This window comes from Pituophis catenifer, unplaced genomic scaffold, assembly GCF_029215685.1.
Source record: "Pituophis catenifer annectens isolate HBS135680 unplaced genomic scaffold, rPitCat1.0.hap2 SCAF_3, whole genome shotgun sequence".
In the NCBI taxonomy this organism is placed as follows: domain Eukaryota; kingdom Metazoa; phylum Chordata; class Lepidosauria; order Squamata; family Colubridae; genus Pituophis; species Pituophis catenifer.
Window position 1 is genome coordinate 39,863,280 of NW_027256883.1, and position 16,760 is coordinate 39,880,039.

The 16,760-nt window shown below is 37.9% G+C and overlaps 1 protein-coding gene across 1 annotated transcript in view; it reads right to left on the reverse strand.

Moving 5' to 3' along the window:
* Window positions 1-2,865: 2,865 nt before the first annotated feature.
* Window positions 2,866-16,760, reverse strand: part of RAB2A (RAB2A, member RAS oncogene family) — a 50,778-nt gene continuing 36,883 nt past the window's right edge. Inside the window, exons 7-8 of the mRNA XM_070940529.1 lie at window positions 16,651-16,719; window positions 2,866-5,403 (exon numbers count right to left, since the gene is read on the reverse strand). Of these exons, the coding sequence (XP_070796630.1) occupies window positions 5,308-5,403; window positions 16,651-16,719 (165 nt within the window). The 3' untranslated portion in view covers window positions 2,866-5,307. The remainder of the gene's footprint in view (window positions 5,404-16,650; window positions 16,720-16,760) is intronic.

The following is a 16,760-nucleotide window of genomic DNA, read 5'->3' on the forward strand; positions in this document are numbered from 1 at the left end:
TAACAGGCCGTGGACCAATATTGGTCCACAGCCCGGTGTTGGGGACCTGCTTTACACCATGGAAAAAACGTTGGTTCATGAAAGTTTATTGGTTTCACACACTTGTGCTTTTTGCTGAACGAAACAAAAATACCTTGCTTTATACACTTACCAATACAGCAGGGATGGGAATAGATTAGTATGTACCATTACTGTTCTAATTTGTATCTGATCACTGACTTGAAAATGGTGTATCATTTCCCATGGCTTATGCCCAGAGTCATTTGCAGAATCATTATAGAATTTGTGAACATGATCCAAAGTTTAAGTCCAGCAGGTCAAACTTTTGAAAAATTTCAGAAACTATAAAGAACAAGCTAATTCAGAACACAACAAAACACTTTATACAAAGATGAATCTAAAAAGAAGTAATTCCTCAGAATATGAAATTAGAAATCAAATCTGAGATAGAGGACAAAAACGTATTCCTTTAACCCATTTGTTTTAACAGAAGCACATTTCAGAGAAAGATGGAACAGGTGTGCCCCAACAAACCAACCCACTTAAATCCTAAACCTTTTTTACCCTCTTAAACATTGATTCCTAAAAAAAAAGTATTTATTATATATTAATGTAAGTTGTTACATTCATGGAAATATAACAGCAGTAATTATTGTAGGCTATAATCTGATGTGAATCTTCTATTTTATAAATATAACAATGAAAATGATAAGTATTAGTTGAACAGCTGGGGAAGAATCTGATATTCCCATCTCAAAAATCTGTTCATTCTAATCTGACAGTCCATGAAGATTGTAATGCATCTGATGAGTTTCAGTGCAAGCCTTCCCCTTTGTGCAAAGGGAGAATAATACCAGATTCAGAAACTAACAGAAAAATGCATTTCAATTGTCTTGAAGTATTGATTCTTATCAGCCCAGGATACTTATGAATATTGAAAGGTGGAAAAGAAACCCGATCTCAGACACCTGAAACAGAATTTATATTGCTTTGTCTGGTACACTTAAAATACACCCTAATTATGTTTGTTTCATTGCCTCCTGATGTATTTTCTTGGGAAAATCATAGGCTAAAATAGCAAGATGGTTTAATGGAAGGAAACAACCTGTCCATAATTCATAAATACTTGTACAATTTTTATTTACATTTATGTTATGCAACTGACAGTAATATATGGGAATGCATAATGTGAAAATTGCTTACAGAAATTCATGTTTTGTCTGCTAGGACAAAATATCTATTTCCAGTATTTAAAGGCTTTAAAAATCTGCTTAAGGCCCATTTTCAATTATTAAATTGAAAAAACTAAAATGTAATTGAACCTTTCAGCCTGATCTTAATGAGATTTTATCTTTCAAAATCTGTTATCTGAAATGTTTTTAGAAATACATCATTGCTTAACAGAACCACTTCCCCACATAATTATTTTATTGTCTATGGCCAAGTGTTAGCAAGAATATTTTTTATGTTTTGACTCAAGGCAATCTTATAATTTTTTTTTTTAAACTCAACTGATAGAGAAAATAAATCTGACTTGGGCACTCCCACTGTAGTTAAAGTAGGATAATATAGTGTTTCTTGCATTTGCCAAGAGTCTGTTCCTTCTTATCCACAATATTTAACAGTGTTTGTAAGAAGTCCAAAAATAATAAAATCCATCCCAAGAACAGAAGTGATAGATCCATTACATACTACTTTTTGTCATGGTCTTGGCTTTGTTAAGAGTATTTTAGTAGTTTTTATTAGCAACAATTTGGTTTCTTTCATGCATAGCAAACCTAGTACTGTAGACAGTTCATCAGCTGCTTGCATAGTACAGTATCAACGTGGATTATTTACAAACTATACTTCAATATCACAATAGAACAAAATATATTAACAAGGCTGCAAGGAAATTCTACACCTTAGAAAGAAAACCTTTACTGTATTGTCTGAGTAAAATATCAATAATTTCCATTCAAAATGAAAATGTATTTCCATAAATGTAATTTAGCTTTCATATTTGGCAATTTTTGAATTTTTCCAAGTGCCTCATTTTTAAAAATAAAAACATAAAACAAGTAAGTGATGAAGTTTAAACTAAATACCATGCCAGGCACCATCCTTAAAGGATATCTCTATTGTATTTAAAATAAATACGATAAATAAATGGAAAAAAGCACTGTCAAAACAACTTTTTTCAACATTTTATCCAGTTTTCCTAGTGATAGTCCAAATTGCTGTACCAATTTCTATAGAGATTAAACTTTAGAAAAGTTCCATACAATTAAAATGGAGCAGATTGCTAAGTATATACTGAAATACCTTATTCTAGGAATGATCAACAGTAAGCAAATAGGGTACTTCCAATGCCTTATCAAAGTTTCTTTAATGTAAAGGTATTTTCAACACCTGTAACACTATGGCTGCTAAAGCATCATTTTCAATATAATTCTGTATTGTTTTTGAAATGGAACAGGGAGAAAGGGAGGGAAAAGGGAAAAACGTTTGCTTGTAACAAAGGCAGAATGAGAATGAGAGAGATGAAGCAAATATAAATTTTGAACATATAAACATTACTTCAGGTTTTAAGTAGCTTCCAAATGTTGATAATGGTATAAGTAACATGTATTGGTCATTTCTCTCACTTTTGTGAAACACTGCATTAAGCAGCTAGATCTGTTACATCTGAAATTTGTACCATACAAATCCAGTGATTAGAAACAACTAATACACAATACATTGCAATATAATAGAAAATTCAGAGATTTCTATTTCAAATATGTATGTGTACTGTATATATTATACATACACAGAGAGAGCATATTAGATGTGATGTACAATACTAAAATGCCATATCGAATGAAAACGTCACAAAACAATGTGTGTAGTAGGGCTCAGAAACTGTATTAGCCTACCATATACAGTTGCTTAAAATGTTTGATGAAAGAACAAGATTCAAAAGGTACAAATTCTCTATTTCAAATTATTCATCTTCATAACTGTTCAAATTTTGCAAGGGAACACTGTACCTTAAGAGAAGTAAGAAAAACATCACACAAAATATTTCAGTATGGAACATCTGATTCATCACATACAGATTAAGAAACTCAATTTTCATGGCCAACAAACTCAGATCTTTTAAAGTATGAGCTTGTTATTACATTTATAGAAAATGTACATTGAATAGTAGAGTTGAGATGACAGGAGACGGCATCAAAGAAAAAACAGCACTAGTATTCCTATCATGAACAGTAGCCCCAAATCATGCATGCATGTTCAACCTATAAAATCCTTGTATTCTGCATGCTGCTTTTAGGTCTTGGGTCAATTCCACATATACTGGTGAATTAACCCTATTATCCCTAACCCAGCATGGCAGATGAAGGGATTTGCAGTTGAACTAAATGTGTATATGTCACACATTTCTATCATTGCCATACCCAGCCCTTTATAGACCAATGTTAAGGAGAATGGAACATTCCCTAATGAATAAAAGCATGTAATCGTATCTCCAAGAAATCTGTTTCATGATTGTCATGAAGCTAAAAGGCTTCTCTGGGCACCTTAGAACAGGTGGGCATCCTGTGGGCAGCATAAAGCCAATTCAGTATTTTTATTGCAGCTTCTAAAATCCCTCAGATCATATCACTAAAATTTGATGGTAAGGTGCTGCACTTCCCATTACTGGTTAAAAGAAACATCAAAATCCAAGAAAAAGAGGTAAATTAAGGCTTGTGTAGAAAAGCTTTTTAGAAAAATCCACCGTATTAGCATACACATGTACACAAAACTCACCTTCACGCAGCCTGGACTGTGGCCCATCCAGTTACACTGGTACTGTCCTAACACCTACACTTGTGACTATCAAAAATGTGCAACCTTTGGACACAAATACTATTTGCTATATCTTTGTGATATGATAAAAATGTAATAATATATTGTTTGGTTATTGAATGTCTATCAAGAAGTTGTAACATTAAATTAGAAATTATTTTCAATTCCATTTGAATATGTCCATCATGTCATATTCTCTCTCTGGTTCTAAATTGGAAATGTTAGTTGGGTGATTTTTAAAAAAACAATTAGCAACACTGTTGGCTAAAGAAAAGGCATTCTCACTTAATACAAAAGTCCTATCCATCTTTCCTTGTTTAATATATGATTACCAGAAACTTATTTTGCACAGAGGAAAATAAATGAAAACTATGGAGAAAATGAAAATAAAATCACCATGTGGAGTGCAGCACTAAAGTATTTTCAATTTTGTCTTCAATCAAGTATTTGCAATCTGGCAATTTTATTGTCACACCTCCTTCACAATAGACAAGATGTTTACCATATTAAGATTACATGTTGCCACAAAAAAATTAAAAAAAGCCCAAACCAAAAGAAAACCAACTTTACACAGTTACTGTACATCTAAGCTGAAAAACTGTCCTTGATGAAAAACATTTACCTGTAAGTGAAAATGGAAATAAATTTAAGATCAAACTCTTCATAATGTACCATTTGGAGTTTCAATGTTTTCTCTATTTTCATTCATAATATGTTTAACCTACACATTTAAGGCAAACAGCTAATCCATTTCTGAAGAGGTGTTATGGAAGTTGTGAGCAAATAGCAAACATTTGGCATTAAAATAGGTAACACATATGTAGCTTCTAATAATATACATAAAGCATTTTTGGGGAGGTGGGGACTCTAGAATGACAAGACAACAAACATGCTAACATATCAATAAAGTTTAAAATTCAATATCTAAGCAATTTCTAATAATGCTTTGCACTTCCAAGCTCTAAATGTATTGAATTTATGCAAATGCATTAAAGAATTATAGCTTGGCAAATACATCCAAGCAGGTTGTTAAACTATATATACAGAAAGTAAATGATAAATACAGGATTAAGAATCCCTTTTTTTCCAGAGCTGAAAATGGACAAAATTGAGGACAGTTCTACAATAGTAAACATTAGGTAACCACAGTAGCTGGGCCACCTAACTACATAAACTGAATAAAGTACTCAGATGACTTTGTAGTGTTTAATACAGTTCGTAGTCAAGGGCACAAGACAATATTTGACAAAAATAATCACAACAATGGACTTCAAAATTAAATGGAAATATAGATATGAATACAATCTCCAAAACCTGTATTTTAAGGGAACGTTAACCATTTATTCAAAGTTGTACAAGATTTGAAGAATAAAGTCTTCCGCAACATGATGCCATCTTACAATAATTTCGTGTCATAGTTGAAACTGAGTGGAGAGAGGGGAGGATGAAAGTTAGTAGGTCTCATCAGGCAGCTAGGAAGTAAAAATAGGTTCAACAGCAGCCTCCTCCAGCTTGTTGTCCTCCTTGATTGCCTGCAAGTGTTGCATTAGTAGCAGCATGCTGAGGGCCGATTTTAATGCCATTTGCCTGAAATAAAAGTGGAATGCACATTACTGATTTGAAACACTGACATGGAGTTTGAAAACATTCTATTTGTGATTTATGAACAAGTAAGTTGTTCTTTCGTTTTCATGTTAAACAAGCTGTAATTATAAATTTTAACAAAGGAAATGATACGATTTATTACATTACTTCTATTTTTAAAACAATTTTAACTGAATTTTAATAAATTCAGTACCAAAACACAACAGTCTTGCTATTATAAATTCATTTAATATATACAAGCATTTACACATGAAACAGTTTCAAACTGCTTTATACCTAGAATTCCTCAACATTTCTAATAAACTCTTATTCACATCAAAAGAAAGTTCCTAGTTCCATTGCTCTCACACAAATGCTTTCTTCTTCTGAATGCATTTCTTTCTATGTTGAGTCAGCTGTTCAGGCTAAGGGCATACAAGTGTTCTGTGTCATCAATAATTTCTATGATCCCCAAAGACGTGGCAACTTGCCAAGAACCACACAGAGAGTAGTTCTTTCATTCATCAAACTCACACTTATATCTTAACCCTCACTCCCTCAAGTGGATTGTACCTAAAATACAGCACTTTAAGAAAAGTAATACAGTAGCTTCAGAAATTAAGCTCTTAAGGAAACTTTGCGTCACAGTAAATCTCAGATTTATAGTGCTTGGCAGTTGTTCTGCAACAGTAGTAGCCTTGGGGTTTCTGGCACTAGCTTAGTATTGACAGCAGCTGATGTGGTTTCTTTTTGCTCTTTGACTCCTCTTTAATAAAAAGCATGCCCTATGGCTCATTGGTTTTGCCCCCTCTGGGTGGTAGCAACTTTTTGAGGAATCAAGTAGCCAGAGGTGGCACTGAGCCAAGTAAATAGCATGCACTGTTGGCTCCTGACAGCATATTGTAATCAAATCTTCATAAGGCATCGTAAAGCAGTCAGATGCTGTATGAAACTTGACAGATACAACAAGCATTCTTTTTCAAGAGCCATGATTGCTGTCCAATATATATGCTATCAACTATAAGCTAAAGAACATCTGGTATAAAGTTAAGAGAAATCTGGGGAATGAGTAAACAAATAGAAAAAGATGCTATATTGTAAATTTTCCTTCCCATTTTAATTTGTTCATTCAATTTAAGCTATACTCACCATTTTAGTGAGTATCATGGAAGCCTTAATTTTACTGGGCACAATGGCCCACTTGATAATATATTTGGACCCTGAATTAACATACATTCAAAGCCTTCATAAATAAGCACAGGTTTTTTTATTTTATTCATTCATTCAAATGTGTCATATCAAACAATGATACTCTTATGAGGAGGTTCTTTTGTGTTGTACACTATCTTCCACAAAACATTGTACCTTAATAGACAAAATATGCTATGAGCTTCAAATATTTATAAATTATGAATTATTAGAAATTGCTTATATATTAATATTTTCACAAGTATTTATTTTATTATGAACTTCATATTTTGTGAATATTTATTCGTATTTAGATATATGAGTATATTCAAAAAAACTATCACTGTAAGCTATAAGCTATCTTGCAAAAACACAAAACTTTAAAAAAAGATGTACAACAGATGATAGACTAATACAGGTAGTCTTTGACTTACAATAGTTCATCTAGTGACTGTTTAAAGTTACAACAGCACTGAAAAAAAGGACTTATAATTATTTTTCAGTTACAACCTTTGCAGCATCCCCGTGATCATATGATCAAAATTCAGGTGCTTGGCAACTGGTTCATACTTATGACTGTTGCTGTGTCCCAAAGTCATATGATCACTTTTTCTGATCTGAGAAGCAAAGTCAGCGGGGAAGCCAGATTCACTTAACAACCAGGTTACTAACCTATCTATTGCAATGATTCACTTAACAACTGTGGCAAGAAAGGTCGTAAAATGGGGCAAAACTCACTTAACAAATGTCTTACTTAACAACGGAAATTTTGGGCTCAATTGTGGTCATAAGTTGAGGACTACCTGTAGAGGGGAAATACAGATTCCTGTCAAATATATACCCCAAAAGCTCACTCAATGAATTTGGGCCAATCTCTTTCTCATACCCATCTGCAGCACAGAGGTGATGTGGAGAAAAACAGAAGGAAGGACCATTATGTATGCCAAACTGAGTTACTGAACCAAAAGTAGTATAATTACAAATAATGAAAATAATAAAGAACTACAGGCTAGGTAAAAGTCACATCTTATTAATGTTTTTGCCTTAACAATTAATCCTCACATTCTACTGTATCTCACAATATTTATTCAATAAAAGGGAAAACAGGAAAACATACCTTCTTACTTATTATTTCATTTAATGAATAGAATTAATAGGACATACCCTCCACTCTACAGATAAAATCCCTAGTATTTCTGGGTATAGAAAAAAGGATTTAAAAAAACTATACTTTTTAAAACACTTAAAACTACTAAAGAAATACATTAGGCAAATTCAGGTTTTCCTTCCTTCCTTCCTTCCTTCCTTCCTTCCTTCCTTCCTTCCTTCCTTCCTTCCTTCCTTCCTTCCTCCCTCCCTCCCTCCCTCCCTCCCTCCCTCCCTCCTCATTGCTTTAAGTACAACTTTCCATGCTATAGAAAAGTTATAGTTTGGGACAAGATGCGATGTTCTCAAAACATATGTTCAAAACCTTAGATATATGAGATAAATTGTGTGGTTCTTTGAATTCTAGCAACTAATTAATCAGCTGAGCCCACAGAGCTATACACAAAAACCACAGTCCATGGCATTTGCAGCCCATGGCAATCTGTCATTTTCAATTATAGAAATAGATTGAGATATTATGGTATGTCTTTTAGAGAACACAGTAGGCAACAATGCAACATTCATTCATTAAAATAGCTAGACAAAACTAATGTATATACTTATTATCTTATATAGGTATTAAGGATGCATTCCTAACCATATTTATTTGGAAATAAATTCCATCATCATGTCTTCTAATACTAGAAAGATTTCAATTTAACATCTTATTTCAATAGTATTAAACAAATTTCAACTGGGTTCCCATACAGATAAGTAAAAGTGATTTTGAAAGATGTTTGCCTTAAAAAAAAGTAACTATAACTTAAAAAATTTTCTTTGGATGAATTATGTTGATTCATGAATAAGGAGTCAGTTTATAATCCATTTAAATTACAGGACAATGCCATCCTGTTTTATCACCTAAGGCTGTCAAAAGATACTGTTCAGGAGCTGTGTAGCTAAACAAAATTAATTCTCAGAAGGGAGCCATTTTCAGAGCCAGAGGTTGAGAAACCAGGAAAACAAAACAAATCTGGCCACCAAGCCAAAGAGATTAAACAGGCTGATATCCGGAGTAGTCTGTGAAGTGGGAAATTTCAGAAATCTAGATTTACACCAAGCTAGGGCAAGATAATAGAACCAAAACATTAACTGTTTATAGTTCTCATGAATTAGAAAACAAACTTTATATCCCCTGAGTAATGGCTACTTCTATGCTCTCACAAGAGTTTGTGAATCTGAGTGTCTCTAGTTCCACAAAGTCTCTATAGTAAACTTCATTTTATTTCACTGTCCTGTATTTTCTGAACCTGCACTCTCAGAAGCATTCTCTTTGGGCTGCAAGAGAAACTCAAGAAAAGGAGGAATCTACCAAGATAGAATGCTCCACTCCTCAGGGACCCACAGAATTCAATTTAGGTATGTACCCAGTGGTGGGATTCTGCCAGTTCTAGGCGGTTCGGCCGAACTGTTTGTTAAATTGCTGGCTCGCCCCGCCCCTTGGCACCACTATTTTTTGCCAATAAATAGTGGTGGGCGAGGGGCGGGCGAGCCAGCAATTTAACAAACTGTTCGGTGTTTTTTTGTAATTTTATTGGCCCGCGGAGCTTCAGCATAGGCTAATTAGCCCGTTGATTAGGGCCTCCCGACTCTCAGCTGATTTGCTCTCAGCTGTTTTGTGGAGGGCTCTGCTGCTTGCTTGCAAAGAGTGCTGGAGCAAATTTTTTTTCCCCTAACTATGCTGAAAAACGAAACTGAAAGTAAAGCAGGCTGTTGGCTTTGCTGTTGCTGCAACGTTGGAAAATTAGGCAGGCAGATTTCTTTTCTTTTTCCTCACCAAAAAAGGTAGGTGCAAACAATGGGAAATTTAGGGAAAAAGAGGAGAGTTCAAGTTTTTAAAACACAAAACAAAAAAAGCTCTATTTAACTAGGGATTTGTAATAATTGAGATACTATTAATTGTATATTGTGCTGAAAGCAGAAATGGTTAAGTTGTGGTTTGGAGGAATATACGGGGGAAATTATTTGGTTTATTATTATTGGTAAATATAATTAATTGATTTGTAAGAAATTGGATTGCATGGAAATAATTGGAATATTCATGTTCATATTGATTAATATACAAAAAAGATAGTTATATAACTAATTGATTTATATTAAAATGTTGAATTTATATTAAACAACTGTAATATTACATAATTAACCAATGTGAAGATGGATATAAAAATAGATGACAATGGGAAGGGGTATAATATAGAATAGAAGGGAAAAAATGAATTTGATTAAGATTAGAGATGAGGATGAAGGGTAATATTGGTTTTTTTAAAAAATAGATAAGGAATAAATATGGCAAAAAGGAAATATAGAAATTGTAAATTTAATTGAAATGACTGAACACTGTTTAAATTTGTGAACCGGCCAAATACTCTGTTCAAAGAAAATACATTGTATGTTTGTATGTGTGTTTCTAATTATTGCTATTTATTCATATTTGTTCTCTTTTATTCTTTAAAGTTTAACAATTCATTCTTTATCTTAATATCTTTATATTTGTTTGGGGTTGCCTTTCTTCCATTTCATCTTTTTTACTGTACAGCAATCTTTCTCCTCAAACCTACCACCTCTCTCTTTTCTTTCCTTTTTACTTTCTTTCCCCCCCTTCTTCTCCTCCCTACTTCCTCTTCCTTTCTCCTTCTCCCCTCTTCCTTCCTCTCTTCCCCTCACTCCTCCTCTAATTTCCCTTCCCTTCCTTCCTCCCTTCTCTTCCTTCCCTCTCTCTCCTTCTTTCTTCCATCTCTCTTCTCCTTCCTTCATCCCTCTCTATTGCTGTATCCTTTTGTGTATATGGATTACTCAGAGGGCTGAAAAAGTTATTTTTGACTGGTCCTCGCACTTTTGACCACTCCTCGAACTTATGACTGTCCTCACATTTTACGTTTCTCGCCCTATCTTGTCACCATGGTGAAGAGAAGCAGTTGTGAAATGAGTGACACGGTTAAGAATGCTACAATGGGCATAAATGATGATCAGTCATAAGTGTGAGGACCGGTCAAAAGTGCGAAGACCTGTCAGAAATCCCTTTTTTCAGCCCTCTGGGTAATCCTTTTGTGCATATGGACTACTCAGAGGGCTGAAAAAGTTATTTTTGACTGGTCCTCGCACTTTTGACCAGTCCTCGAACTTATGACTGTCCTCACATTTTACGCTTTACGTTCTTGTCACCGTGGTGAAGAGAAGTAGTGGTGAAATGACTGACACGGTTGTTAAGAATGCCGCAACGGGCATAAATGTGAGGATGGTCATAAGTGCGAGGACCAGTCAGAAATGACTTTTTTCAGCCCTCTGAGTAGTCCCATGCACATAGCCACGCCACCCGGTCATGACCACTAAGCCACACCCCAACTAAGCCACGCCCACATAACCGGTTGTTAAAAAAATTGAATCCCACTACTGTATGTACCCAAGTTAGATTCTGTGGGCAACATACAGCTAGTTCTTGATTTATGACAATAGGGACCAGAAAATTCATTATGTGGTGCAGTCATTAAGTGAAGCATCATGTGACCATACCCAATTTAATGACCTTCTTGCTTCAGCTGTTAATTGAATCATCATAGTTGGTAGTTGAGACACAATGTGACTGTGATTTTCCCTGCTGGCTTCCCCCTTGACTTCGCTTGTTGGAAACCAGCTGGGAAGATCACAAACGGTGTTCATATGACCATGAAATGCTGTGAGCATCATAAATGCATGACAATTGTGGATGGCTAGGATGTAGACCAGAAGTCCCCAATGTTTCCGGCCTTGGGTCCTGGTGGGAGAGAAGGGATGGTTCCATGCAAGCGGCTGGCAAGCACACGCATGCAGCTCCATTTGTGTGAGCAGTGTACTCACATGCCTGCTGCTCACTTAAATGGAGCACATGAACACACGCTCGTCCACTGCTTGCTCAAGTGAGGATGTGTGCACGCACATGCTCACCAGCAGTTACTGCGGCCCGGTTGCAAACACTTCACAGCCCACTAGTAGGCTCCAGCCCACAGGGTGAGGACCCCTGATGTAGACCATTTAAGCATTCTAATGGGTCAGGTATTGATTCCCTCTTCAGAAGATGCTTTAAAAGTTCTTTTGATGGCAAGGAACTTGTTTCCACTAAATAATCTATTTCTACTCAGAGCAATTGAGCTTCTTTAATTTGTAGGCAATATTTGCCACTCACCAAAAAACTATTGGGATCTCCACCATAAAGCCTGTTTCAAGTGAAACCTTTTGTAATGACTTCATCCGCTCCTTCACTTGGACTTTCCAGCCGCTTCCCCCCGCCGCAGGGAAATGGAACTGACCAAATGGTTCCATCCCAGGCGCCTGAGCTTGGGCCGTTTCCTGAGACCCTGGCACACGACTTGACCGAAGACCTGGTGGCCGCCTGGGAGAGTGCGGCCGCCAGAGCTTTGGACCACGTCGTGCCTTTGCGGCTCTGACCCGATGCCGATCTCAATTGGCTCCTTGGTTCTCCGAGGAGCTGAGAGAGATGAAGCGTCGGAAAAGACGCCTAGAGAGCATCTGGAGGACTAGTCAATCCGATTCTGACCGGACACTGGTGAGGTCTTACATCAAGACCTACTTAGTGGCGATAAAAGTGGCGAAATCTAACCATTTTTCCGCTCTTATCGCATCTGCAGAGAACCGCCCAGCTGCTCTGTTTAGGGTGACCCACTCCCTTCTTCGGGGTGGGGGGGAGTGCAGGAAGATCCGTTGCAGGGTCAAGCTGAGGATTTTGTGCAATTCCTGCATGATAAAGTTGCTCGGATTCGGGAAGGCTTGGACTCCGACTGGATGAGTCCAGGGGAGGAGACAAGGGTAGATCTTGAGAATATTATCTGGGAGTTTGATCCTGTGGCTCCTGAGGATGTGGACAGGGTTCTGGGTAAGATTGGTGCCCCCACATGTTTATTGGACCCGTGTCCCTCCTGGTTGGTACTGGCTTCCCGGGAGGTTATACGAGGCTGGCTCCAGGGGATTATAAGTGCTTCTTTGAGTCAGGGTGCCTTTCCTGCCGCCTTGAAAGAGGCGGTGGTGAGGCCCCTCCTCAAGAAGCCTTCCCTGGACCCGGCTGAATTAGCTAACTACCGTCCTGTCTCCAACCTTCGTTTTGTGGCGAAGGTTGTTGAGAGTGTGGTGGCACGACAGCTTCCCTGGCACCTGGATGAAGCTATCTATCTGGACCCGTACCAGTTGGGCTTCAGGCAGGGGTACAGCACAGAAACGGCATTGGTCGCGTTGGTGGATGATCTCTGGAGGGCTCGGGACAGGGATTGCTCCTCTGTCCTGGTCCTATTAGATCTCTCAGCGGCTTTTGATACCATCGACCATGGTATCATGCTGCAATGGTTGAGCGGGTTAGGAATAGGGGGCACCATCCTGCGGTGGCTCTACTCCTTCCTCTCCGACCGTTCAGTTTGTGTTGGCAGGGGGGCAGAGGTCGACCTCGAGGCGCCTCGCATGGGGAGTGTCACAAGGGTCGGTTCTCTCACCCCTTCTTTTCAACATTTATGTGAAGCCGCTGGATGAGATCATCCGTGGTTTTGGGGTGAGAGTCCATCAGTATGCTGATGACACTCAGCTGTACATCTCCACCCCAGACCACCCCAACGATGCCCTTGATGTGATGTCTCGCTGCCTGGAGGCCATGCGGATCTGGGTGGGGAAAAATAGGCTCAGATTCAACCCTTTCAAGACCGAGTGGCTGTGGCTTCCAGCATCCCAATATAGTCAGTTGGTGCCATTTCTGACTATTGGGGCTGAATCTCTGCCCCCCCCCCCACAGAGAGGGCTCGCAATCTGGGTGTCCTCCTGGACGCACAGTGGTCTTTAGAAGAGCATATGACGGCCGTGGCCAGGGGGGCTTTTTATCAGGTTTGCCTGATTCGCCAGTTGCAACCCTTTCTGGACCGGGACGACTTGCGCACGGTCACTCACACCCTTGTCACCTCCCGGCTGGACTACTGTAATGCTCTCTACATGGGGCTCCCCTTGAAGAGCACTCGGAGGCTCCAACTGTCCAGAATGTGGTCGCGCGGGTGGTTATGGGCGCAACTCGTTGTGCCCACGTGACACCCCTCCTGCACAAGCTGCACTGGCTCCCAGTGGTCCTCCGGGTGCGATTCAAAGTGCTGGTTACCACCTTTAAAGCGCTCCATGGCATAGGACCCGGGTACCTTCGAGACCGACTTCTGGCACAAATAGCCTCCCACTGGCCAGTCCGCTCCCACAGAGAGGGTCTCTTCAAGGTGCCATCAGCCAAGTTATGTCGGCTGGTGACACCCAGGGGGAGGGCCTTCTCTGTGGGAGCCCCTGCCCTGTGGAATGAACTGCCCCCGGAAATGCGTAAGAACTCCGACCTCTGTGTATTTCGCTGTGCCCTCAAGACCCTGCTGTTCCGCCAGGCCGGACTATCAATGTAATTATTTTAAATTGGGTATTTTAAATTTTTGGGGTTTTAAATCTGAGCCGAAATTATGTAATAATTTTAATTATTTTTAATTGATGTCTGTCTTTGTGCTTTTAATAGGCTGTACACCACCCTGAGTCCTTCAGGAGAAGGGCGGTATAGAAATAAATTATTATTATTATTATTATTATTATTATTATTATTATTATTATTATTATTATTATTATTATTATTATTATCATCCCATTGACAACTTCATCTGAGATCAAAGGAAACAAGAGATTGGTTCTACCGGTCTGGAGAATTCAAGACTGAAATGTCAATAATAACCGGTGCAGCCTAACAATCATTGCACACCTCTACTGCACCAAAATCCCTGCCAAATAAAATAGCTTCTACTTTGGTAGTGTTCTACATTTCGGATGATGAAATGTAGTTTCTAGGAAACTGACTGACAGTAGGTGTAGTTTATATTTCTAAGTTTGGCAAAGTATGTTTTCTAAAATACTATAAAGATGTCTGTGTAAGCTGCTTATAGTTTTGATAACTACAATAAATTAGGATATTTCTCAGAGGCTGATCTTATTAAAAAGGTTTGAGCGTTGAACTTTGAAAAAAATTACATCAAGAGGAAATTGTACAATTTTTAAAATAAAAATTCTATTGAGGGCTCTACTGTACTATCTGTGATTAGGAGGTGGAGCAGTGGATAAAGTCTTTGTTCAGAATTTTGTTGAGAAAGCATTTTAACATCACCAAATTGGGCTCGCACAAAAAGTAACTTTGTCCTACTGGAAACATTTCGCAGGATCAAGAAACATGATGAGGTCATAAGGACGCTGAAGTAGAAATTGGTCAGCTCTTTGGATTCCAAACATGCAGTGGAAAATCCTGTATTTTTTGGCAATAACTTTACAACCCTTCATCCTGGGTATTCAATAGTCCTCCTGACTGGCAATGTTGCTGATAATGGGAGGAATGGAAAACCACCTGACCAAGAGATGCTACGAAGTGGGAATCATGCAGTTTCAGCTATGATCATGGAAAAAGTGGGAACAACCAGATGTAACTGAATCTTTTCCCTATGGCTGAGAGTTGAGGCCTGGTTTCCTGAACAGTAGAATCAGAAATTAGTAGACAAACATCTGTAGTCTCTTCCTGTGACCCATTTCCTGTTATACCTGTGGAGATATGATGGATCTTAGCAAAAGTAGTATCCATTTTACTAGCAGTCTCTACATCAATAATAGCTTTTGTTTTTACAGGAGCCTCTCTAGAGATCTGTATGGTAAATTGAAACAAGACTTTTCCTTATTTATTATCATACATTGGTCTCTTTCAACTCTTTTACCTTAAGACAGAAACCTCAAATGTGCTAGTTCTGCAGCACAATAACTGATGTTAGAAATCCCTCTGAATGGTACTACTCACGGAACAACTTAACAGGGCATGACATATAGAGAGATCTTACATCTAAGTCAATTAGGTATCATCGGTCAGTATATTTTAAGGGGCATTTAAAGTGGCAGCTAAGTTTAAAAATATTCATTCTCCTGTTTGGAGACTTCCATGGTTGGTGGAATTTTTTAACAAACAGAATCCATGATCTTAAAACCATAGGAAGAGGGACATTTTCAGATTCAGGGTCAAGATTAAGAAAGCAAAAAATGAACCCATAAGAATTATGCAAGCAGATATGTGGATGAATTCAAAATCATCAGAGAATTCAGATCACTGCAAGGAAGGAAGGCTGAAGAAAAGGTTCAAAATGGTGTTTGTCTAAGATGTACGTAAGGTAGAAATGCAATCTTTCTATATGGTGAGTCTTGGAAATTCCCATGTTGTCATAGGTCTTTGTGTTGATGAATCTGTGAAAGTGTCCCTGGTCCTGTGAATCCTGTTGCAAGATGATATTGCATCTACAAGATTTCATCTCAGGAAACATCTATGAAACGTGGGGGAAGTCACTCTGTCCATCAAGATCAGTTATTATATTCTTTGCAAAATAGCCTCTGCTTGACACTATGTTCTACTGAAACTCAAAATCTGCAGGTGGTTTCTGTACCTGATTTTCAAAATCCATCAGGATAGGCATGACAGCTATATAAAATACAGGTTCAAAAACCAGGGACTTCAGTGTATTTTCCATGGTTGTACTCAGCCCAAAGTAAGATGTTTCTTAATCTAAGAAATGCATATGGTTAATTTTTCACTTGCACCTCTATTTTTCTTAAATGTAACAGGGAAACGCCTGCTCGCGCCTCTGTCAATTAAAGCACAGATCGTAGCCCTCAGCCTACCACTCCTTAAAATTAACAATTTTAACTAAATAGTCGCTAAATTACACAAGACACAAGGCACTCAAGTCTAGTCACCAGCGACTGAGTGAAAAGACTGACCATGCGTAGAAGGAGGAGGCGGAACCAAGCTGTGGAAGAAAATTTGATTGGCACTCAGTCTGTCTAATGGCGAAAAGGAAATCCCAATGAGTGGAGTGTCGGAACAACGAGGAGGAAAAAACCTACCTCATTATTAATGTCAAAAACTCCTTCCTGTATTTTTTCATAGATTTCCTTTGCTGTGTTAATAAATGCCTGAAAGAAAATAGAAACATTTGAAATAAATACAAAATATA